At 42.1% G+C, this 24,532-nt stretch overlaps 1 protein-coding gene across 4 annotated transcripts in view; it reads left to right on the plus strand.

Moving 5' to 3' along the window:
- scml2 (Scm polycomb group protein like 2) overlaps positions 1 to 24,532 on the plus strand; it is a 72,350-nt gene that overhangs the window by 25,936 nt on the left and 21,882 nt on the right. For all 4 annotated transcript variants that reach the window (XM_061975318.1, XM_061975319.1, XM_072914824.1 and 1 more), the window contains 5 exons: positions 346 to 414; positions 2,411 to 2,481; positions 2,601 to 2,835; positions 4,857 to 4,945; positions 5,014 to 5,257. In XM_061975318.1, coding sequence (XP_061831302.1) covers positions 346 to 414; positions 2,411 to 2,481; positions 2,601 to 2,835; positions 4,857 to 4,945; positions 5,014 to 5,257 — 708 coding nt within the window. The remainder of the gene's footprint in view (positions 1 to 345; positions 415 to 2,410; positions 2,482 to 2,600; positions 2,836 to 4,856; positions 4,946 to 5,013; positions 5,258 to 24,532) is intronic.

Consider the following 24,532-nt stretch of genomic DNA (forward strand, 5'->3'; position numbering starts at 1 on the left):
TGTGTGAAGGTCCTACAGTAAGTGTGAAGGTCCTACAGTGTGTGTGAAGGTCCTACAGTATGTGTGAAGGTCCTACAGTATGTGTGAAGGTCCTACAGTAAGTGTGAAGGTCCTACAGTGTGTGTGAAGGTCCTACAGTATGCTTACCTCCGTGTACTTAGTACTGGGAAGTGGACTGTGTCACAACTAAATCAGCTCCATTAAAAAGTACTGATAGACGTTCATTAGTCCGGAATTTTCTTGAACTGATCCAATTAGGAACCGGTACCAAAACATACCGGTACTCGGTTTACAAGTGCACATTTTCTTGTGCTAATGCGTGGCGCTAATGTCTTTTGGTTTCAGACCAGAAAGAAGAAAAGAAGGAGAGGCCCAGTAATATCAGCAGCACTTCTGTGCTGGACAAATCTAATGGTGAGTACTTCTTGTACTTGTATGTATGTTGTTTGTTTATGTACATGTATATTCTTTATGTACATGTATGTGAGTACTTCTTGTACATGTATGTTGTTTATGTACATGTATGTTGTTTATGTACATGTATGTGAGTACTTATTGTACATGTATGTTGTTTATGTACATGTATGTTGTTCATGTACATGTATGTGATTACTTCTTGTACATGTATGTTGTTTATGTACATGTATGTTGTTTATGTACATGTATGTGAGTACTTCTTGTACATGTATGTTGTTTATGTACATGTATGTTGTTTATGTACATGTATGTGAGTACTTCTTGTACATATATGTTGTTTATATACATGTATGTTGTTTATGTACATGTATGTTGTTTATGTACATGTATGTTGTTTATGTACATGTATATGAGTACTTCTTGTACATGTATGTTGTTTATGTACATGTATGTGAGTACTTCTTGTACATGTATGTTGTTTATATACATGTATGTTGTTTATGTACATGTATGTGAGTACTTCTTGTACATGTATGTTGTTTGTATACATGTATGTTGTTTATGTACATGTATGTTGTTTATGTACATGTATGTTGTTTATGTACATGTACAGTATGTTGTTTATGTACATGTATGTTGTTTATTTACATGTATGTTGTTTATGTACATGTATGTTGTTTATGTACATGTATGTTGTTTATGTACATGTATGTGAGTACTTCTTGTACATGTATGTTGTTTATGTACATGTATGTGAGTACTTCTTGTACATGTATGTATGTTGTTTATATACATGCATGTGAGTACTTCTTGTACATGTATGTATATTGTTTATGTACCTGTACATGTATGTGAGTACTTCTTGTACATGTATGTTGTCTATGTACATGTATGTGAGTACTTCTTGTACATGTATGTTGTTTATGTACATGTATGTGAGTACTTCTTGTACATGTATGTTGTTTATATACATGTATGTTGTTTATGTACATGTATGTTGTTTATGTACATGTATATGAGTACTTCTTGTACATGTATGTTGTTTATGTACATGTATGTTGTTTATGTACATGTACAGTATGTTGTTTATGTACATGTATGTTGTTTATTTACATGTATGTTGTTTATGTACATGTATGTTGTTTATGTACATGTATGTGAGTACTTCTTGTACATGTATGTATGTTGTTTATCTACATGCATGTGAGTACTTCTTGTACATGTATGTATATTGTTTATGTACCTGTACATGTATGTGAGTACTTCTTGTACATGTATGTTGTTTATGTACATGCATGTGAGTACTTCTTGTACATGTATATATATTGTTTATGTACCTGTACATGTATGTGAGTACTTGTTCCTTAAATAAAATGTTGAACATACTAGACAACTTGTCTTTTAGTAGTAAGTAAACAAACAAAGACTCCTAATTAGTCTATGCAGTAACATATTGTGTCATTTATACAACTATTATTTTGTACACATTACGACATTGGTAACAAGGCTGTGAACACTGTCTTGTTGCCTTGTGTTGTGTGTGTGTGTTGGTAACAAGGTTGTGAACACTGTCTTGTTGCCTTGTGTTGTGTGTGTGTTGGTAACAAGGTTGTGAACACTGTCTTGTTGCCTTGTGTTGTGTGTGTGTTGGTAACAAGGTTGTGAACACTGTCTTGTTGCCTTGTGTTGTGTGTGTGTTGGTAACAAGGTTGTGAACACTGTCTTGTTGCCTTGTGTTGTGTGTGTGTTGGTAACAAGGTTGTGAACACTGTCTTGTTGCCTTGTGTTGTGTGTGTGTTGGTAACAAGGTTGTGAACACTGTCTTGTTGCCTTGTGTTGTGTGTGTGTTGGTAACAAGGTTGTGAACACTGTCTTGTTGCCTTGTGTTGTGTGTGTGTTGGTAACAAGGTTGTGAACACTGTCTTGTTGCCTTGTGTTGTGTGTGTGTTGGTAACACGGTTGTGAACACTGTCTTGTTGCCTTGTGTCGCCAGAGCCCTTCAGTTGGGAAGACTACCTGAAAGAAACCTCCACTGTTGCTGCCTCACCCACGTGTTTCAAGCAGGTCTGTGATGATAGTTCTCCATAGACGGGTGTGATAGTTCTCCATTGACGGGTGTGATAGTTCTCCATAGACAGGTGTGTCCCCCTGCTGACAAATGACCTTCTTGGTGTCCCCTGCAGTCCAGAATCCCCCCCTCCAATGACTTCAAGGCGGGCATGAAGCTTGAGGCTCGCGACCCTCGCAACGCCAACTCTGTGTGCATCGCCACGGTGATGGGCATGGTGGGTACTCGCCTGCGCCTGCGCCTGGATGGCAGTGACAACACCAACGACTTCTGGAGACTGGTGGACTCCTCTGACATCCAACCCATAGGAACCTGCGAGAGGACCGGGGACATGCTGCAGCCCCCGCTAGGTAAGACAACACTAGGTAAGACAACACTAGTTGAGACAACACTAAGAGAGACAACACTAGGAGAGACAACACTAGGTAAGACAACACTAGTCGAGACAACACTAGGAGAGACAACACTAGTAGAGACAACACTAGGTAAGACAACACTAGGTGAGGCAACACTAGGAGAGACAACACTAGGTAAGACAACACTAGGTGAGACAACACTAGGAGAGACAACACTAGGTGAGACAACACTAGGAGAGACAACACTAGGTGAGACAACACTAGGTAAGACAACACTAGGTGAGACAACACTAAGTGAGACAACACTAGGAGAGACAACACTAGGTGAGACAACACTAGGTGAGACAACACTAGGTGAGACAACACTAGGTGAGACAACACTAGTAGAGACAACACTAGGTGAGACAACACTAGGTGAGACAACACTAAGTGAGACAACACTAGGTGAGACAACACTAGTAGAGACAACACTAGGTGAGACAACACTAGGTGAGACAACACTAGGAGAGACAACACTAGATGAGACAACACTAGGAGAGACAACACTAGGAGAGACAACACTAGGTAAGACAACACTAGTCGAGACAACATTAGGAGAGACAACACTAGGTGAGGCAACACTAGGAGAGACAACACTAGGTAAGACAACACTAGGTGAGACAACACTAGGAGAGACAACACTAGGTAAAACAACACTAGGTGAGACAACACAAGGTGAGACAACACTAGGTGAGACAACACTAGGAGAGACAACACTAGATGAGACAACACTAGGAGAGACAACACTAGGTGAGACAAAACTAGGAGAGACAACACTAGGTGAGACAACACTAGGTGAGACAACACTAGGTAAAACAACACTAGGAGAGACAACACTAGGAGAGACAACACTAGGTAAGACAACACTAGGTGAGACAACACTAGGAGGGACAACACTAGGTGAGACAACACTAGGTGAGACAACACTAGGAGAGACAACACTAGGAGAGACAACACTAGGTGGGACAACACTAGGTGAGACAACACTAGGAGAGACAACACTAGGTGAGACAACACTAGGAGAGACAACACTAGGTAAGACAACACTAGGTGAGACAACACTAGGTGAGACAACACTAGGTGAGACAACACTAGGAGAGACAACACTATATGCGACAACACTAGATGAGACAACACTAGGTAAGAAAACACTACTCTGCTCTGTCAGAGGTTGGTTCAGACACCAGTTAGTCCTAAAACCTTCTTTCTCTTACCAAGACATCTTGTAATTCACTTTGGGGGAGGGCCCAGTTGTAATATACACTATTAACAATCTATGTGTTTATTAATGTACTATAACAAAGTAGTTGTAAGATATATATTAACAATCTTATTGGTGTGTTTATTAATGTACTATAACAAAGTAGTTGTAATATATATATTAACAATCTTATTGGTGTGTTTATTAATGTACTATAACAAAGTAGTTGTAATATGTATATTAACAATCTGTGTGTTTATTAATATACTATAACAAAGTAGTTGTACTATACATCTATTAACAAGTTATTGGTGAGTTTAGTGGGACATACCAACGTTAAGTCGGAGAAAATGCGGTGTTTTATAATTTAATTCATGTTTCTGTGCGGCCTGGTATCAAATGCGTGATGAACTGGTACTGGTACTGGTACTGGTCCCTGGACCGGTGGTTGGAGACCACTGCTATACAGTACTGTATATCACACATACATATCAAGGAGCTGGTTAATGACCTAACTCTTTATTAACAAGACAAAACAACTACAACAACAATCTGAACTGGGCCCTTTGGCGCTCTCACAAATGATCAGAAGTCACAAAAATGTCAAACTTTAACAACCATGTTGCTTCAATTATAAACATTTTCAAAAGTACAATCCACTCACAGTTAATTATTGGAAAAGTTCCTTACAGACGCACACACAGAGATCCAAAAGTGGGTGAAGTTTGCAAGTTTGGTAAACGGAGGTTCCACTGCAGTGTGAACTTGTGTTCAGGTTTCAGGATGAACGCTTCATCCTGGCCGATGTTCCTCCTGCGGACGCTGAGTGGAGCAGAAATGGCACCAGCCTCTTCCTTTAAGAAGGTACTGACGGTTTGAGTACTCCTTCTTCCAACTCTTAATGTGACGTGTGGTAAACACGCTTTGTGCAGGAACCGGCTTGCCCCGTGGAAAACTACTTTCAAGCTGGAATGAAGCTGGAAGCCGTGGACAGGAAGAACCCCTACCTGATTTGTCCCGCCACAGTGGGCGAGGTCAAAGGCCCGGAGATCTTTGTCATGTTTGACGGCTGGCGAGGAGCCTTCGACTACTGGTGCCCCTTCGACTCCAGAGACATCTTCCCCGTGGGCTGGTGTGCCCTGACCAAGCACAGTCTGCAACCGCCCGGAAACTTCTGTGAGTGCACCTTTCTTTACTTGCACCGAATATGAAGCCGAATGTGGGAATGTTTCAGCTTCAAATAGGATGGGCAATATGAGCCCATCAATCAATCAATCAATCAATGTTTATTTATATAGCCCTAAATCACAAGTGTCTCAAAGGGCTGCACAAGCCACAACGACATCCTCGGTACAAAGCCCACATAAGGGCAAGGAAAAACTCACCCCAGTGGGACGTCGATGTGAATGACTATGAGAAACCTTGGAGAGGACCGCATATGTGGGTAACCCCCCCCCCCCCTAGGGGAGACCGAAAGCAATGGATGTTGAGTGGGTCTGACATAATATTGTGAGAGTCCAGTCCATAGTGGATCCAACATAATAGTAAGAGTCCAGTCCATAGTGGATCCAACATAATAGTAAGAGTCCAGTCCATAGTGGATCCAACATAATAGTAAGAGTCCAGTCCATAGTGGATCCAACATAATAGTAAGAGTCCAGTCCATAGTGGATCCAACATAATAGTAAGAGTCCAGTCCATAGTGGATCCAACATAATAGTAAGAGTCTAGTCCATAGTGGATCCAACATAATAGTAAGAGTCCAGTCCATAGTGGATCCAACATAATAGTAAGAGTCCAGTCCATAGTGGGGTCAGCTGGACACCATCCCGAGCGGAGACGGGTCAGCAGCGCAGAGATGTTCTCAGCCGATGCACAGGCGAGCGGTCCACCCCGGGTCCCGACTCTGGACAGCCAGCACTTCATCCATGGCCACCAGACCTGTGCCCCCCCCCCCCTCAAGGAAAAGGGTAGCAGAGGAGAAAAGAAAAGAAACGGCAGATCAACTGGTCTAACAGAGGGGCTATTTAAAGGCTAGAGTATACAAATGAGTTTTAAGATGGGACTTAAATGCTTCTACTGAGGTAGCATCTCTAATTGTTACCGGGAGGGCATTCCATAGTACTGGAGCCCCAATAGAAAACGCTCTATAGCCCGCAGACTTTTTTTGGGCTCTGGGAATCACTAATAAGCCGGAGTTCTTTGAACGCAGATTTCTTGCCGGGACATATGGTACAATGCAATCAACAAGATAGGACGGAGCTAGACCGTGTAGTATTTTATACGTAAGTAGTAAAACCTTAAAGTCACATCTTAAGTGCACAGGAAGCCAGTGCAGGTGAGCCAGTATAGGTATATATATATGTATATATGTATATAAAGGTGTATATACAGTATAGGCGTAATATGATCAAACTTTCTTGTTCTTGTCAAAAGTCTAGCAGCCGCATTTTGTACAAACTGTAATCTTTTAATGCTAGACATAGGGAGACCCCAAAATAATACGTTACAGTAATCGAGACGAGACGTAACGAACGCATGAATAATGATCTCAGCGTCGCTAGTGGATAAAATAGAACGAATTTTAGCGATATTACGGAGATGAAAGAAGGCCGTTTTAGTAACACTCTTAATGTGTGACTCAAAGGAGAGAGTTGTTTTAGTAACACTCTTAATGTGTGACTCAAAGGAGAGAGTTGGGTGGAAGATAATACCCAGATTCTTTACTGATTTGCCTTGTGTAATTGTTTGGTTGTCAAATGTTAAGGTGGTATTATTAAATAAATGTCGGTGTTTAGCAGGACCGATAATCAGCATTTCCGTTTTCTTGGCGTTGAGTTGCAAGAAGTTAGAGGACATCCATTGTTTAATTTCATTAAGACACGCCTCCAGCTGACTACAATCCGGCGTGTTGGTCAGCTTTAGGGGCATGTAGAGTTGGGTGTCATCAGCATAGCAATGAAAGCTAACACCGTATTTGCGTATGATGTCGCCTAGCGGCAGCATGTAAATACTAAAGAGTGCAGGGCCAAGAACCGAACCCTGAGGAACTCCGCACGTTACCTTAACATAGTCCGAGGTCACATTATTATGGGAGACGCATTGCATCCTGTCAGTAAGATAAGAGTTAAACCACGACATAGCTAAGTCTGACATACCAATATGTGTTTTGATACGCTCTAATAAAATATTATGATCGACGGTATGGAAAGCAGCGCTAAGATCAAGAAGCAGCAACATAGATGACGCATCAGAATCCATGGTTAGCAGTAGATCATTAGTCATTTTTGCGAGGGCTGTCTCCGTAGAGTGATTTGCCCTGAAACCGGATTGAAAAGGTTCACAGAGATTGTTAGACACTAAGTGTTCATTTAGCTGCTGTGCGACAATTTTTTCGAGGATTTTCGAAATAAAGGGAAGGTGGGACAGGCAAAGATGTTCAATATTTATTTAAGTTACATTTTTGCTTACAGAAATGAATCCATTTGATTTGTTGGTTGATTTATTTTGGATAAGAAAGTTATTTAGCTGCCAATTATAGTCCAAGGAATCCATGTTTTTTCTTTGTTCCCGTGTGACGTCATACCTTGTAGCCACTGTCAGTGGAAAGTAAGCAAAGATGTGGGGCGGTATAGCTCGGTTGGTAGAGCGGCTGTGCCAGCAACTTGAGGGTTGCAGGTTCGATCCCCGCTTCCGCCATCCTAGTCACTGCCGTTGTGTCCTTGGGCAAGATACTTAACCCACCTGCTCCCAGTGCCACCCACACTGGTTTAAATGTAACTTAGATATCAATCAATCAATCATCAATCAATCTTTATTTATATAGCCCTAAATCACAAGTGTCTCAAAGGGCTGCACAAGCCACAACGACATCCTCGGTACAAAGCCCACATAAGGGCAAGGAAAAACTCACCCCAGTGGGACGTCGATGTGAATGACTATGAGAAACCTTGGAGAGGACCGCATATGTGGGTAACCCCCCCCCCTAGGGGAGACCGAAAGCAATGGATGTCGAGCGGGTCTGACATAATATTGTGAGAGTCCAGTCCATAGTGGATCCAACATAATAGTAAGAGTCCAGTCCATAGAGAGGCCAGCAGGACACCATCCCGAGCGGAGACGGGTCAGCAGCGCAGAGATGTTCCCAGCCGATGCACAGGCGAGCGGTCCACCCCGGGTCCCGACTCTGGACAGCCAGCACTTCATCCATGGCCACCGGACCTGTGCCCCCCCCCCCCCCCCCCCCTCCACAAGGAATAGGGGAGCAGAGGAGAAAAGAAAAGAAACGGCAGATCAACTGGTCTAACAGGGGGGCTATTTAAAGGCTAGAGTATACAAATGAGTTCTAAGATGGGACTTAAATGCTTCTACTGAGGTAGCATCTCTAACTGTTACTGCTAGAACATTCCATAGTACTGGAGCCCCAATAGAAAACGCTCTATAGCCCGCAGACTTTTTTTGGGCTCTGGGAATCACTAATAAGCCGGAGTTCTTTGAACGCAGATTTCTTGCCGGGACATATGGTACAATGCAATCGACAAGATAGGACGGAGCTAGACCGTGTAGTATTTTATACGTAAGTAGTAAAACCTTAAAGTCACATCTTAAGTGCACTGGAAGCCAGTGCAGGTGAGCCAGTATAGGTATATATATATGTATATATGTATATAAAGGTGTATATACAGTATAGGCGTAATATGATCAAACTTTCTTGTTCTTGTCAAAAGTCTAGCAGCCGCATTTTGTACCAATTGTAATCTTTTAATGCTAGACATAGGGAGACCCCAAAATAATACGTTACAATAGTCGAGATGAGACGTAACGAACGCATGAATAATGATCTCAGCGTCGCTAGTGGATAAAATAGAACGAATTTTAGCGATATTGCGGAGATGAAAGAAGGCCGTTTTAGTAACACTCTTAATGTGTGATTCAAAGGAGAGAGTTGGGTGGAAGATAATACCCAGATTCTTTACTGATTCGCCTTGTGTAATTGTTTGGTTGTCAAATGTTAAGGTGGTATTATTAAATAAATGTCGGTGTTTAGCAGGACCGATAATCAGCATTTCCGTTTTCTTGGCGTTGAGTTGCAAGAAGTTAGCGGACATCCATTGTTTAATTTCATTAAGACACGCCTCCAGCTGACTACAATCCGGCGTGTTGGTCAGCTTTAGGGGCATGTAGAGTTGGCTGTCATCAGCATAACAATGAAAGCTAACACCGTTTTTGCGTATGATGTCGCCTAGCGGCAGCATGTTAATACCATATTTTCCGCACCATAAGGCGCCCTGGGTTATAAGCCGCGCCTTCAATGAACGGCATATTTCAAAACTTTGTCCACCTATAAGCCGCCCCGTGTTGTAAGCCGCATCTAACTGCGCTAAAGGAATGTCAAAAAAACAGTCAGATAGGTCAGTCAAACTTTAATAATATATTAAAAACCAGCGTGATGTGGGCGCGCATGGAGTCGTATATCAACATGGACGGAGCTGCGTGAAAAAAGCCACCCGGCCTCTTCGCGTAAACTTACCTTAACCACTCGCTCATCTTTTCTTCATCCATCCATCCCTTCGAGTTAGCTTTTATGATGACGCCGGCTGGAAAGGTCTCTTTTGGCAAGGTCTTCCTTTTGAATATCACCATGGGTGGAAGTTTCTGGCCATTAGCATGGCAAGCTAGAACCACAGTGAAGGATGACTTCTCATTCCCTGTGGTGCGAATATTCACTGTACGTGCTCCCGTTGTATCCACAGTGCGGTTCACAGGAATATCAAAAGTCAGTGGAACCTCGTCCATGTTGATAATGTTCTCTGGCCGGATCTTTTTTTCAGCTATCTTGTTTTTACAATATGCACGGAAAGTAGCCAGCTTTTCTTGAAAGTCTTTAGGCAGTTGCTGTGAAATAGTAGTCCGTGTGCGGATGGAGAGATTGCGTCTTGGAAACCTGTCGCTTAGTAGGAGCCATTTTGTGGTCTTTACAGATGTAAACACACAAAGGAAATGAAACGTAATATCCGCGCGCTTCTTCTTCTTCTACGCGGGCGGGTGGTTGCTTACAGTAGAAGAAGAAGCGCTTCCTGTTCTATGGGGGCGGGTGCTTACCTTGGCGGTTGCTTGCGTAGAAGAAGAAGCACTTCCTCTTCTACGGGGAAAAAAGATGGCGGCTGTTTACCGTAGTTGCGAGACCGAAACTTTATGAAAATGAATCTTAATATTAATCCATATATAAAGCGCACCGGGTTATAAGCCGCACTGTCAGCTTTTGAGAAAATTTGTGGTTTTTAGGTGCGGCTAATAGTGCGGAAAATACGGTACTAAAGAGTGCAGGGCCAAGAACCGAACCCTGAGGAACTCCGCACGTTACCTTAACATAGTCCGAGGTCACATTATTATGGGAGACGCATTGCATCCTGTCAGTAAGATAAGAGTTAAACCACGACAAAGCTAAGTCTGACATACCAATACGTGTTTTGATACGCTCTAATAAAATATTATGATCGACGGTATCGAAAGCAGCGCTAAGATCAAGAAGCAGCAACATAGATGACGCATCAGAATCCATCGTTAGCAGTAGATCATTAGTCATTTTTGCGAGGGCTTAGATGTTCAATATTTATTTTGTTTGTCGAGATTTGATTTGATTTGATTTGATTTAATTTGATTTGATTTGACTGAATGAGGTTTTTTTTTGAAGCAGGGACAGAACATATTTGATTGGTGGTCTTTTTTTTTTATCCAGGTGCCATTTTTGCACAAAAGCTCCATGGTAGTTTGGCAAAGATGCTTTTAAAAGTTGTACAATTTAGAAGCAAAATGGATTTTTTTGAAGTTATTTTAGACGAGCTTCATGCATCGCTGTCCTACACCAACATCACCTTCTCAGACATCACCGCCTCTCACCACTAGAGAGCAGTGCATTCCTCCTTCAAATGCTAGTCATGTGTTTACTGGACTAATAAGTGTCAAGTGTCTACAAGGACTACTTCTACATAGACATGTTTGATGTTATCAACGCTGTTGTATTGTGTATACCTTTGTGTAACATGTCAACAAGGACTACTTCTGGATAGACATGTTTGAGGTCATCAACACTGTTGTTTCCTCCCTAAGTTGTGGGTCAATAAGAATGTCAAGTCCAGCCAGATGTTTGGGTTAGTCCGGTCCTCGTGTTAGCTCGTCCTTGGCAGATAATCTGTCTGTGCAGACACAACTGGAGATATCATATGTGAGTGCAGAAATGGTCAACAAAAGGTTGTCATAGTTCATAGTGTAGAAGGTATAACATAGTAAGTGAAGGTTTTCATTTGTTTTGGTCCATTACAGTCTGCTGTGAAGAACTTGCAAAGAACCCTGATCTCAACCAGGGATCCACCGATATTTGATATTTGGCATTTTGACGTATATTAGTATCAGCATTTTTTTAAATCCAGAATGGGATTTTTTTTTTACAACTACATACAATATAATACCATGGCACGTAAATAAGAGCGCCCACAAAAAAAAAGCTACTTGAAGATGATGTGCAAAACATCATCTATGCCAGTGTTGCCAGCACACCGCCAGCAGAAATCATTAAAAAACGAAACTCAGTTGACAGTAAAAAGTCGTTGTCGCAATTGTTGGATATGACTTTAAAGCATAAGCAAGCATGCATCACTATTAGAGATGCGCGGATAGGCAATTATTTCATCCGCAACCGCATCAGAAAGTCGTCAACCATCTGCAATCCACCCGATCTAACATTTGATCAGAACCGCATCCGCCCGCACCCGCCCGTTGTTATATATCTAATATAGACGATGCAAGGCATTAGTGAGGTTATAAAGCTTTTGCCTGTTAAAGAAAGGAGACTGATCCAATGCAGCACAGACATTCGCGTGCCACGCTGTCACGACCCAGACGCACACCAGTGCGCAATAATATGGGAGCCGCGCTGAGCGCACCTCCAAGCGCGTCTCGCTGCCGGCGACGGCCGGGTATATGGGCCCGACGCTCCAGCGCCATCCATTTTCAGGGCTAGTTGATTCGGCAGGTGGGTTGTTACACACTCCTTAGCGGGTTCCGACTTCCATGGCCACCGTCCTGCTGTCTATATCCACCAGGGTGAGCCCCACCCCTTTCGTGAGCGCACTGCGCGCGGAGTGACCCCTGTTACGCGCCCCCGGCAACAGGGGTGGCGAGCAGGTAAGCTGCGCGGGCGGAGCGCGCGGAGTGACCCCTGTTACGAGCCCCCGGCCACGGGGGTGGCGGGCAGGTAAGCTGCTTACCTGCTGCGCGTGACGCCGGCCGCGGCGAAGGCGGACGAGGCGGGGTGTCGGTGCGGTGGGCGCGGTGGTGACCCTGGACGTGCGTCGGGCCCTTCTCGCGGATCGCCTCAGCTACGGCTCCCGGTGGGGCCCTCTCGGGGGAAGGGGCCTCGGTCCCGGACCCCGGCGAGGCGTCCCTTCTCCGCTCCGTAAAAGTGTCCATCTCTTTTTTTTTTCTTCTTCTGTTGTGGCATATGCTGCAGGTGCCTGCTCGTTTTTCGTATGTGGGTAACAACATTTAACTATGTATATATATTTACCAATTGGTTTAACTGCCACCCGCCTGAATCTATTTAAAATCTAATTTTTTTTTATTTCAATCACCTGACCCGACCCGACCCGCGGATAAAATCTAATTTTTTTTAATTTCATCCGCCCGATCCGCGGATAATCCGCGGACTCCGCGGTTGTGCCCGCAAACCGCGCATCTCTAATCACTATAGCTCTTGTCTCAAAGTAGGTGTACTGTCACCACCTGTCACATCACACCCTGACTTATTTGGACTTTTTTTTGTTGTTTTCCTGTGTGTAGTGGTTTAGTTTTTGTCTTGCACTCCTATTTTAATGGCTTTTTCTCTTTTTTTTTGGTATTTTCCTGTAGCAGTTTCATGTCTTCCTTTGAGTGATATTTCCCGCATCTACTTTGCTTTAGCAATCAAGAATATTTCAGTTGTTTTTATCCTTCTTAGTGTGGACATTGTTGATTGTCATGTCATGTTCGGGTGTACATTGCGGACGCCATCTTTGCTCCACAGTAAGTCTTTGCTGTTGTCCAGCATTCTGTTTTTGTTTACTTTGTAGCCAGTTCAGTTTTAGTCTCGTTCTGCGTAGCCTTCCCTAAGCTTCAATGCCTTTTCTTAGGGGCACTCGCCCTTTGTTTATGTTTGATTTAAGCATTTGACACCTTTTTACCTTCACACTGCCTCCCGCTGTTTCCGACATCTACAAAGCAATTAGCTACCGGCTGCCACCTACTGATATGGAAGAGTATTACACGGTTACTCTGCCGACCTCTAGACAGCACAGACACTCAACAACAACACATCATTTATAATCACTGGTTTGCAAAAAATATTTTTAACCCAAATAGGTGAAATTGGATAATCTCCCACGGCACACCAGACTGTATCTCACGGCACACTAGTGTGCCGCGGCACAGTGGTTGAAAAACACTGATCTATGCAACATGTTGACAAAGAAGCAGCATGACATGTTATGTAGACCACAAGGAAGTGTTTACATGTAGAATATGTATAATAATATGACACCTTTAATGCGCCTTATAATCCGGTGTGCCCTATGGTCTGAAAAACACGGTAGAGAATATGAACACAGTTGTTTGTACAGTACTTCAAATCATTCAGGAATAATGCCATTCAAACCTGGGATGAACTTTAGTTGTGTCAAAAAAAATCGCTTTTCAGATTAATTGCGATTCTTATTTAAAACGATTCTTAATTGATAAAAAAAAGAAGCTAAAATCGATTTTTCTTAATTTTTATATTACACAAATATATCAGACAAATCATATAGTAGATGATCTACGTATATCTGCTGTACACATTGACTTTACATTATGTAGATGTAGATCAGGGGTGCTGATTACGTCGATCGCGAGCTACCGGTCTATCTCGGAGGATGTGTCAGTCGATCACCAGCCAGGCATTAAAAAAATAGTCCTAAAAATGAGCGATCATAAATCTTCACAATGACGTCACTTTCGTCACTTGATTGACATTCACGGCACCCGAGGGTCTTCTGAGATGACGCTGGCTGCTGCCAGCTCATTAAAATTACCGACAGGAAGGCGAGAAACACTTTATTTCAACAGACTCTGGCGCCGTACCTGTCGTCAAAACTCCAAAGACCGACTGCACAGTTGCACAATAAAAGCACTACTTCATCCTGCCTGCGCTACCAAAATAAGAGTCTCAGAGAGCTGGCGTGCACAAGCTAGCAAGCTACGAAGTTTTCCGACAATGTATTTCTTGTAAAGTGTATACAAAGGAGTACGGAAGCTGGACAAATAAGATGCCAAAAACCAACCACTTTCATGTGGTGTTGGACAGAAAGGAGGACTTTTTTTCTCCTCCATTCGAAAATACGGACCTTATCAGCACCACTGTCTGATTCCTATCAATGCAAGTCATCAGAATCAGGTAATACACCAACTTATATTCTTGTCTTCATGAAAGAAAGGAATCTATATGTGTTAAACATGCTTGTATTATCTTTAAACACCTTTAACTTGTTAACAATATTAACTATATGTGTTGAACATGCCTGTATTATCTTTAAACACCTTAACTTGTTAACAATATTAACTATATGTGTTAAACATGCTTGTATTATCTTTAAACACCTTAACTTGTTAACAATATTAACTATATGTGTTAAACATGCTTGTATTATCTTTAACCACCTTTAACTTATTAACAATATTAACTATATGTGTTAAACATGCTTGCATTATCTTTAAACACCTTTAACTTATTAACAATATTAACTATATGTGTTAAACATGCTTGTATTATCATTAAACACCTTTAACTTGTTAACAATATTAACTATGTGTTAAACATTCTTGTATTATCATTAAACACCTTTAATTTATTAACAATATTAACTATATGTGTTAAAAATGCTTGTATTATCACTAAACACCTTCAACTTGTTAACAAAAACATATGTTTCATAAATAAGTAACTATAAATTATATACCGTATTTTCCGCACCATAAGCCGCCCTGGGTTAAAAGCCGCGCCTTCAATGAACGGCATATTTCAAAACTTTGTCCACCTATAAGCCGCCCCGTGTTATAAGCCGCATCTAACTGCGCTAAAGGAATGTCAAAAAAACAGTCGGATAGGTCAGTCAAACTTTAATAATATATTAAAAACCAGCGTGATGTGGGCGCGCATGGAGTCGTATATCAACATGGACGGAGCTGCGTGAAAAAAGCCACCCGGCCTCTTCGCGTAAACTTAAACTTACCTTAACCACTCGCTCATCTTTTCTTCATCCATCCATCCATTCGAGTTAGCTTTTATGATGACGCCGGCTGGAAAGGTCTCTTTTGGCAAGGTCTTCCTTTTGAATATCACCATGGGTGGAAGTTTCTGGCCATTAGCATGGCAAGCTAGAACCACAGTGAAGGATGACTTCTCATTCCCTGTGGTGCGAATATTCACCGTACGTGCTCCCGTTGTATCCACAGTGCGGTTCACAGGAATATCAAAAGTCAGTGGAACCTCGTCCATGTTGATAATGTTCTCTGGCCGGATCTTTTTTTCAGCTATCTTGTTTTTACAATATGCACGGAAAGTAGCCAGCTTTTCTTGAAAGTCTTTAGGCAGTTGCTGTGAAATAGTAGTCCGTGTGCGGATGGAGAGATTGCGTCTTTTCATGAACCGGAAACCTGTCGCTTAGTAGGAGCCATTTTGTGGTCTTTACAGATGTAAACACACAAAGGAAATGAAACGTAATATCCGCGCGCTTCTTCTGCTTCTACGCGGGCGGGTGGTTGCTTACAGTAGAAGAAGAAGCGCTTCCTGTTCTACGGGGGCGGGTGCTTACCTTGGCGGTTGCTTGCGTAGAAGAAGAAGCACTTCCTCTTCTACGGGGAAAAAAGATGGCGGCTGTTTACCGTAGTTGCGAGACCGAAACTTTATGAAAATGAATCTTAATATTAATCCATATATAAAGCGCACCGGGTTATAAGCCGCACTGTCAGCTTTTGAGTAAATTTGTGGTTTTTAGGTGCGGCTAATAGTGCGGAAAATACGGTATATGAATGAGGTAGATCCCCACGACTTGATCAATTGAAAAGTAGCTCGCCTGCAGAAAAAGTGTGAGCACCCCTGATGTTGATGATCTATATCTACTGTACACATTGACTTTACATTATGTAGATGATCTATATCTACTGTACACATTGACTTTACAAAAGAGAAGTGTTGGATACTTCTCCTGTTGCCTTATTTGTATTTGACTTTGTTAAATGTTTGGTAAATGGGTTATACTTGTATAGCGCTTTTCTACCTTCAAGGTACTCAAAGCGCTTTGACACTATTTCCACATTCACCCATTCACACACACATTCACACACTGATGGAGGGAGCTGCCATGCAAGGCGCTAACCACCACCCATCAGGAGCAAGGGTGAAGTGTCTTGCTCAAGGACACAACGGACATGACGAGGTTGGTAGAAGGTGGGGATTGAACCAGGAACCCTCAGGTTGCTGGCACGGCCACTCTCCCAACTTCGCCACGCCGTCCCCAAGAATTTTATTCAACAAAACTAGTTTTCTTTTCAGTAATTGATCAGAGCTGGATGCAGGAATGTAGTTACTCACAGAACCGGCACCAAATGTTATTCAAAAAGTATTGATTTTGAAATAGAGAGTTGAATATGAATCAAATCCCAAGATTGACAGCTGTAAGAAACATCCACTTGAAGTCATTGCAAGTTCAAAAGTTGTTTTCTGCAGCCAAGACTTTTCTGTGTTGATGTGCTCCATATTTCCTTGACCTCCTGTGGAGACACAACATGGTGTGTGTGTTATTATCTCAACTCTTGCTCTAATGATCATGTAGCTATGATCACATGTGTGGAAGTCACCATCACACATGATGAATATTGATGAAGAACTGCAGTCAATTTGATCACATCCTGCATGGAACTGAATAGACTAAATCCATGTCCTCTGTCTGTCAGACCCATACATTCATTGATAACCATACTTGCCAACCCTCCCGGATTTTCCGGGAGACTCCCGAAATTCAGCGCCTCTCCCGAAAACCTCCCGGAAGAAATGTTCTCCCGAAAATCTCCCGGAATTCAGCCGGAGCTGGAGGCCATGCCCCCTCCAGCTCCATGTGGACCTGAGTCCAGTGTGCGCACACAAGGAGACGAAGCAGAAGAACAAGACCATAGTCGAAGAGCGCAGGGGAGACACTTCTCCAAGGCCGATGTATGCTCGGGGCAACACCCTTCACCTTACCCGGCAGTGGGTCTCCACAGCGGACGACTTTAGGGTGAATGATGAGTCCAGCAATTAGTTGCAAATCTTGCTTTATTGATTGCTTGCACACAGCCAATCCAACACAAAACCAACTAGTCCCTCCCGCACTCACGCTACCCCGCTCCCTCTCTTCTCTCGCCCACACACTCACTGACGTCACTCACCTCACATGCTGTCACCTATTAAAGGGTCACACACACACATACTCTACTCTCATAACACACAGTACAGTTAGTAGAACAACTGTGTTTTCATTACTGTGTATTTGATAGGTGCCATTGCCCCGGAATTGTATTGCATTGTACTTTCAAGTACAACAATGAGTAGATGAGTGTTATGTGTGTGTGTATATGTGTAAATAAATGAACACTCAAATTCAAGTATTTATTTTATTTATATATATGATAAAATAAATAAATATATATATAGCTAGAATTCACTGAAAGTCAAGTATTGCATATATATATATATATATATATATATATATATATATATATATATATATATATATATATATATATATATATATATATACACAGGTAAAAGCCAGTAAATTAGAATATTTTGGAAAAACTTGATTTATTTCAGTAATTGCATTCAAAAGGTGTAACTTGTACATTATATTTATTCATTGCACACAGACTGATGCATTCAAATGTTTATTTCATTTAATTTTGATGATTTGAAGTGGCAACAAATGAAAATCCAAAATTCCGTGTGTCACAAAATTAGAATATTACTTAAGGCTAATACAAAAAAGAAATGTTGGCCAACTGAAAAGTATGAAAATGAAAAATATGAGCATGTACAATACTCAATACTTGGTTGGAGCTCCTTTTGCCTCAATTACTGCGTTAATGCGGCGTGGCATGGAGTCGATGAGTTTCTGGCACTGCTCAGGTGTTATGAGAGCCCAGGTTGCTCTGATAGTGGCCTTCAACTCTTCTGCGTTTTTGGGTCTGGCATTCTGCATCTTCCTTTTCACAATACCCCACAGATTTTCTATGGGGCTAAGGTCAGGGGAGTTGGCGGGCCAATTTAGAACAGAAATACCATGGTCCGTAAACCAGGCACGGGTAGATTTTGCGCTGTGTGCAGGCGCCAAGTCCTGTTGGAACTTGAAATCTCCATCTCCATAGAGCAGGTCAGCAGCAGGAAGCATGAAGTGCTCTAAAACTTGCTGGTAGACGGCTGCGTTGACCCTGGATCTCAGGAAACAGAGTGGACCGACACCAGCAGATGACATGGCACCCCAAACCATCACCCAACCATGCAAATTTTGCATTTCCTTCGGAAATCGAGGTCCCAGAGTCTGGAGGAAGACAGGAGAGGCACAGGATCCACGTTGCCTGAAGTCTCGTGTAAAGTTTCCACCATCAGTGATGGGTTGTACTTGTATAGCGCTTTTCTACCTTCAAGGTACTCAAAGCGCTTTGACACTACTTCCACATTTACCCATTCACACACACATTCACACACTGATGGAGGGAGCTGCCATGCAAGGCGCTAACCAGCACCCATCAGGAGCAAGGGTGAAGTGTCTTGCTCAGGACACAACAGACATGACGAGGTTGGTACTAGGTGGGGATTGAACCAGGGACCCTCGGGTCTAGCGTACCAACACATCACCATGCTACGGTATTAGGCCTTCCTCTGCGTTAGCGCTTATAATAACAATACCGCTAATACTTGTTAATATTCAGGTCACTTTGGAGTATTGTTGGCACTTTTTGGCGGTTTAGCCACCTCTTACTTGCTGTATTTTACGACTTAGAACGCATAAGGCAGCATGAGGATTTGGAATGACGTGCAGTTCCACTGGAAATGTGCAGGGAACTTGCATGGGACGTATGATGCTCCATGTTGATGAGTCAGCATTGGAGGTGTTTGTGATGAAGACCCTGGGCCATCTTTCAGCTGGGAATGTCTAGAGAGGCTCGGGTTACAGCCAGGGGGACCCGGCTGTGTGTGTGTGTGTGTGTGTGTGTGTGTGTGTGTGTGTGTGTGTGTGTGTGTGTGTGTGTGTGTGTGTGTGTGTGGAGTCCCCCTCCCCCAGACATTAGGCAGGTGACTGATGCAGACTGTGGATATGGCCCACAGATAACAGGAATAAAGAACCCCACCCCCCTCCCCTGGGCCCCCGTTCGCCACACCCACTGGCCCCACCCCACCACCCCCCTCCACCCACCCCCCCTCCCATCTCTCATTGGCTTGGCAGCAGCTTCAGCAGAAGCTTTGTTGTGCTCCCTAAAAGCTGAGCAGCCCTGCCAGCGAGGACGTAGCAGCGAGAGCAGATGAAGTGAAGTCCAGACTCACAACAAAGTTTACAGGAAATGTTGGTTTGCAAGAAAGGAGCAGGAAGTGCTGGTCTGACCTAGAATATCAGCACACTTTTCACTTCCTGGTGAGTCGCACCATGCTTACTTTGTGATGACCCATGTATGGGTTACATCTTCTTAATGACCCATGTACGGGTTACATGTTTTATTGTTGTTACATGTTTTTAATAACCCATGTATGGGTTGCTTGTTTTTAATGACCAATGTATGGGTTACTTGTTTTGAATGACCCATGTATGGGTTACTTGTTTATAATGATGCGTGTATGGGTTACATGTTTTATTGTTGCACGTATGGGTTACATGTTTTATTGCTGCACGTATGGGTTACAGGTTTTTAATGACCAATGTATGGGTTACTTGTTTTGAATGACCCATGTATGGGTTACCTGTTTTGAATGACCCATGTATGGGTTACTTGTTTATAATGACCCATGTATGGGTTACTTGTTTTTAATAACCCATGTATGGGTTACTTGTTTTTAATAACCCATGTATGGGTTACTACTTTTTAATGACCCATGTATGGGTTACTTGTTTTTAATGATGCGTGTATGGGTTACATGTTTTATTGTTGCACGTATGGGTTACATGTTTTATTGCTGCACGTATGGGTTACAGGTTTTTAATGACCCATGTATGGGTTGCCTGTTTTGAATGACCCATGTATGGGTTACTTGTTTATAATGACCCATGTACGGGTTACTTGTTTTTAATGGCCCATGTATGGGTTACTTGTTTTTAATGACCCATGTATGGGTTACTTGTTTTTAATGACCAATGTATGGGTTACTTGTTTTGAATGACCCATGTATGGGTTACTTGTTTTTAATGACCAATGTATGGGTTACTTGTTTTGAATGACCCATGTATGGGTTACTTGTTTATAATGACCCATGTATGGGTTACTTGTTTTTAATAACCCATGTATGGGTTACTACTTTTTAATGACCCATGTATGGGTTACTTGTTTTTAATAACCCATGTATGGGTTACTACTTTTTAATGACCCATGTACGGGTTACTTGTTTTTAATGGCCCATGTATGGGTTACTTGTTTTTAATGACTCATGTATGGGTTACTTGTTTTTAATGACCAATGTATGGGTTACTTGTTTTTAATGACCCATGTATGGGTTACTTGTTTTTAATGACCAATGTATGGGTTACTTGTTTTGAATGACCCATGTATGGGTTGCCTGTTTTGAATGACCCATGTATGGGTTACTTGTTTATAATGACCCATGTATGGGTTACTTGTTTTTAATAACCCATGTATGGCTTACTACTTTTTAATGACCCATGTATGGGTTACTTGTTTTTAATGATGCGTGTATGGGTTACATGTTTTATTGTTGCACGTATGGGTTACATGTTTTATTGCTGCACGTATGGGTTACAGGTTTTTAATGACCCATGTATGGGTTACTTGTTTTGAATGACCCATGTATGGGTTACTTGTTTATAATGACCCATGTATGGGTTACATCTTCTTAATGACCCATGTACGGGTTACTTGTTTTGAATGACCCATGTATAGTTTACTTGTTTTGAATGACCCATGTATGGGTTACTTGTTTTTAATGACCTATGTATGGGTTACTTGTTTTGAATGACCCATGTATGGGTTACCTGTTTTGAATGACCCATGTATGGGTTACTTGTTTATAATGACTCATGTATGGGTTACTTGTTTTTAATAACCCATGTATGGGTTACTACTTTTTAATGACCCATGTATGGGTTACTTGTTTTTAATGATGCGTGTATGGGTTACATGTTTTATTGCTGCACGTATGGGTTACAGGTTTTTAATGACCCATGTATGGGTTACTTGTTTTGAATGACCCATGTATGGGTTACTTGTTTATAATGACCCATGTATGGGTTACTTGTTTATAATGACCCATGTATGGGTTACTTGTTTTTAATAACCCATGTATGGGTTACTACTTTTTAATGACCCATGTATGGGTTACTTGTTTTTGATGATGCGTGTATGGGTTACACGTTTTATTGTTGCACGTATGGGTTACATGTTTTATTGCTGCACGTATGGGTTACAGGTTTTTAATGACCCATGTATGGGTTACTTGTTTATAATGACCCATGTATGGGTTACATCTTCTTAATGACCCATGTACGGGTTACTTGTTTTTAATGGCCCATGTATGGGTTACTTGTTTTTAATGACCCATGTATGGGTTACTTGTTTTGAATGACCAATGTATGGGTTACTTGTTTTGAATGACCCATGTATGGGTTACCTGTTTTGAATGACCCATGTATGGGTTACTTGTTTATAATGACCCATGTATGGGTTACTTGTTTTTAATAACCCATGTATGGGTTACTACTTTTTAATGACCCATGTATGGGTTACTTGTTTTTAATGATGCGTGTATGGGTTACATGTTTTATTGTTGCACGTATGGGTTACATGTTTTATTGCTGCACGTATGGGTTACAGGTTTTTAATGACCCATGTATGGGTTACTTGTTTTGAATGACCCATGTATGGGTTACTTGTTTATAATGACCCATGTATGGGTTACATCTTCTTAATGATCCATGTACGGGTTACTTGTTTTTAATGGCCCATGTATGGGTTACTTGTTTTTAATGACCAATGTATGGGTTACTTGTTTTGAATGACCCATGTATGGGTGACCTGTTTTGAATGACCCATGTATGGGTTACTTGTTTATAATGACCCATGTATGGGTTACTTGTTTTTAATAACCCATGTATGGGTTACTACTTTTTAATGACCCATGTATGGGTTACTTGTTTTTAATGATGTGTGTATGGGTTACATGTTTTATTGTTGCACGTATGGGTTACATGTTTTATTGCTGCACGTATGGGTTACATCTTCTTAATGACCCATGTACGGGTTACTTGTTTTGAATGGCCCATGTATGGGTTACTTGTTTTTAATGACCCATGTATGGGTTACTTGTTTTTAATGACCAATGTATGGGTTACTTGTTTTGAATGACCCATGTATGGGTTGCCTGTTTTGAATGACCCATGTATGGGTTACTTGTTTTGAATGACCCATGTATGGGTTACATCTTCTTAATGACCCATGTACGGGTTACTTGTTTTTAATGGCCCATGTATGGGTTACTTGTTTTTAATGACCCATGTATGGGTTACATGTTTTTAATAACGTATGTATGGGTTACATGTTTTTAGTGATGCATGTATGGGTTACATGTTTTTAATAACATATGTATGGGTTACATGTTGTTAATGGCCCATGTATGGGTTACATGTTTTTAATGGCCCATGTATGGGTTACATGTTTTTAATGAAGCATGTATGGGTTACATGTTTTTAATGAAGCATGTATGGGTTACCTGTTTTTAATGGCCCATGTATGGGTTACATGTTTTTAATGAAGCATGTATGGGTTACATGTTTTTAATGGCCCATGTATGGGTTACATGTTTTGAAGGAAGCATGTATAGGTTACATGTTTTTAATGATGCATATATGGGTTACATGTTTTTAATGATGTGTGTATGGGCTGCATGCTTTAATGATGCATGTATGGGTTACATGTTTTTAATAACGTATGTATGGGTTACATGGTTTTAATGAACCATGTATGGGTTACATGTTTTTAATGCTGCACGTATGGGTTACATGTTTTATTGTTGCATGTATGGGTTACATGTTTTTAATTCTGCATGTATGGGTTACATGGTTTTAATGCTGCATGTATGGGTTGAGGTAGAAAGAGTTAATGATCTACTTCCTGTTCAGGAAGTGGTGCCGGCTTCTTTTTCTTCTTGCATGTTTTCTTGCTCAGTGCAACAAAGCCATGCAACATGTGAGCATGTGGAGGAGTGATCTCACTCTGACAGGACGCCACTCTGAGATGTTTGTATTGGCTGATGACTGAGAGCTGCATGTGTTCAGTGTGTGAGCGTCAGGAAGCACTTTGCCAACTTCCATTGTTTGGCCTGTTTTCTGCGAACGTGTCAGGGCTGACACACATCTGAAGCTGACCACACGTGTGTGTGTGTGTGTGTGTGTGTGTGTGTGTGTGCTGCCTGTGCTCACTTTGTGGGGTGGGGGATTGTGTAATTAGATGAGGAGCAACTCTTTGGGGCCCCTCCCCCACCTTCCAGACAGCAGACACACACACTCAGTGACCTCATTCTCATACACACACACACACACACACACACACACACACACACACACACACACACACACACACACACACACACACACACACACACACACACACACGTTTCCTCAGGCTGTCTTCCGCAGGTCGGAGGTGATATAGTGGTGATCAAATCCACATGTCTATTATGTGAAGCCACAATCTTACTGAGCCTTTGTCATCTTACATGTGTGGACAACTGCTATTAATAAGTGTTTTATATCGGTCAATTTCGAAAATGATTGATATTTTTATGACAATGGGGAGGAAAATATCCATCCATCCATCCATCCATCTTCTTCCGCTTATCCGAGGTCGGGTCGCGGGGGCAGCAGCTTAAGCAGGGAAGCCCAGACTTCCCTCTCCCCAGCCACTTCGTCCAGCTCTTCCTGTGGGACCCCGAGGCGTTCCCAGGCCAGCCGGGAGACATAGTCTTCCCAGCGTGTCCTGGGTCTTCCCCGTGGCCTCCTACCGGTCGGACGTGCCCGAAACACCTTCCTAGGGAGGCGTTCGGGTGGCATCCTGACCAGATGCCCGAACCACCTCATCTGGCTCCTCTCCATGTGGAGGAGCAGCGGCTTTACTTTGAGCTCCCCCCGG

This window comes from Nerophis lumbriciformis, linkage group LG15, assembly GCF_033978685.3.
Source record: "Nerophis lumbriciformis linkage group LG15, RoL_Nlum_v2.1, whole genome shotgun sequence".
NCBI classification, from domain to species: Eukaryota; Metazoa; Chordata; class Actinopteri; order Syngnathiformes; family Syngnathidae; genus Nerophis; species Nerophis lumbriciformis.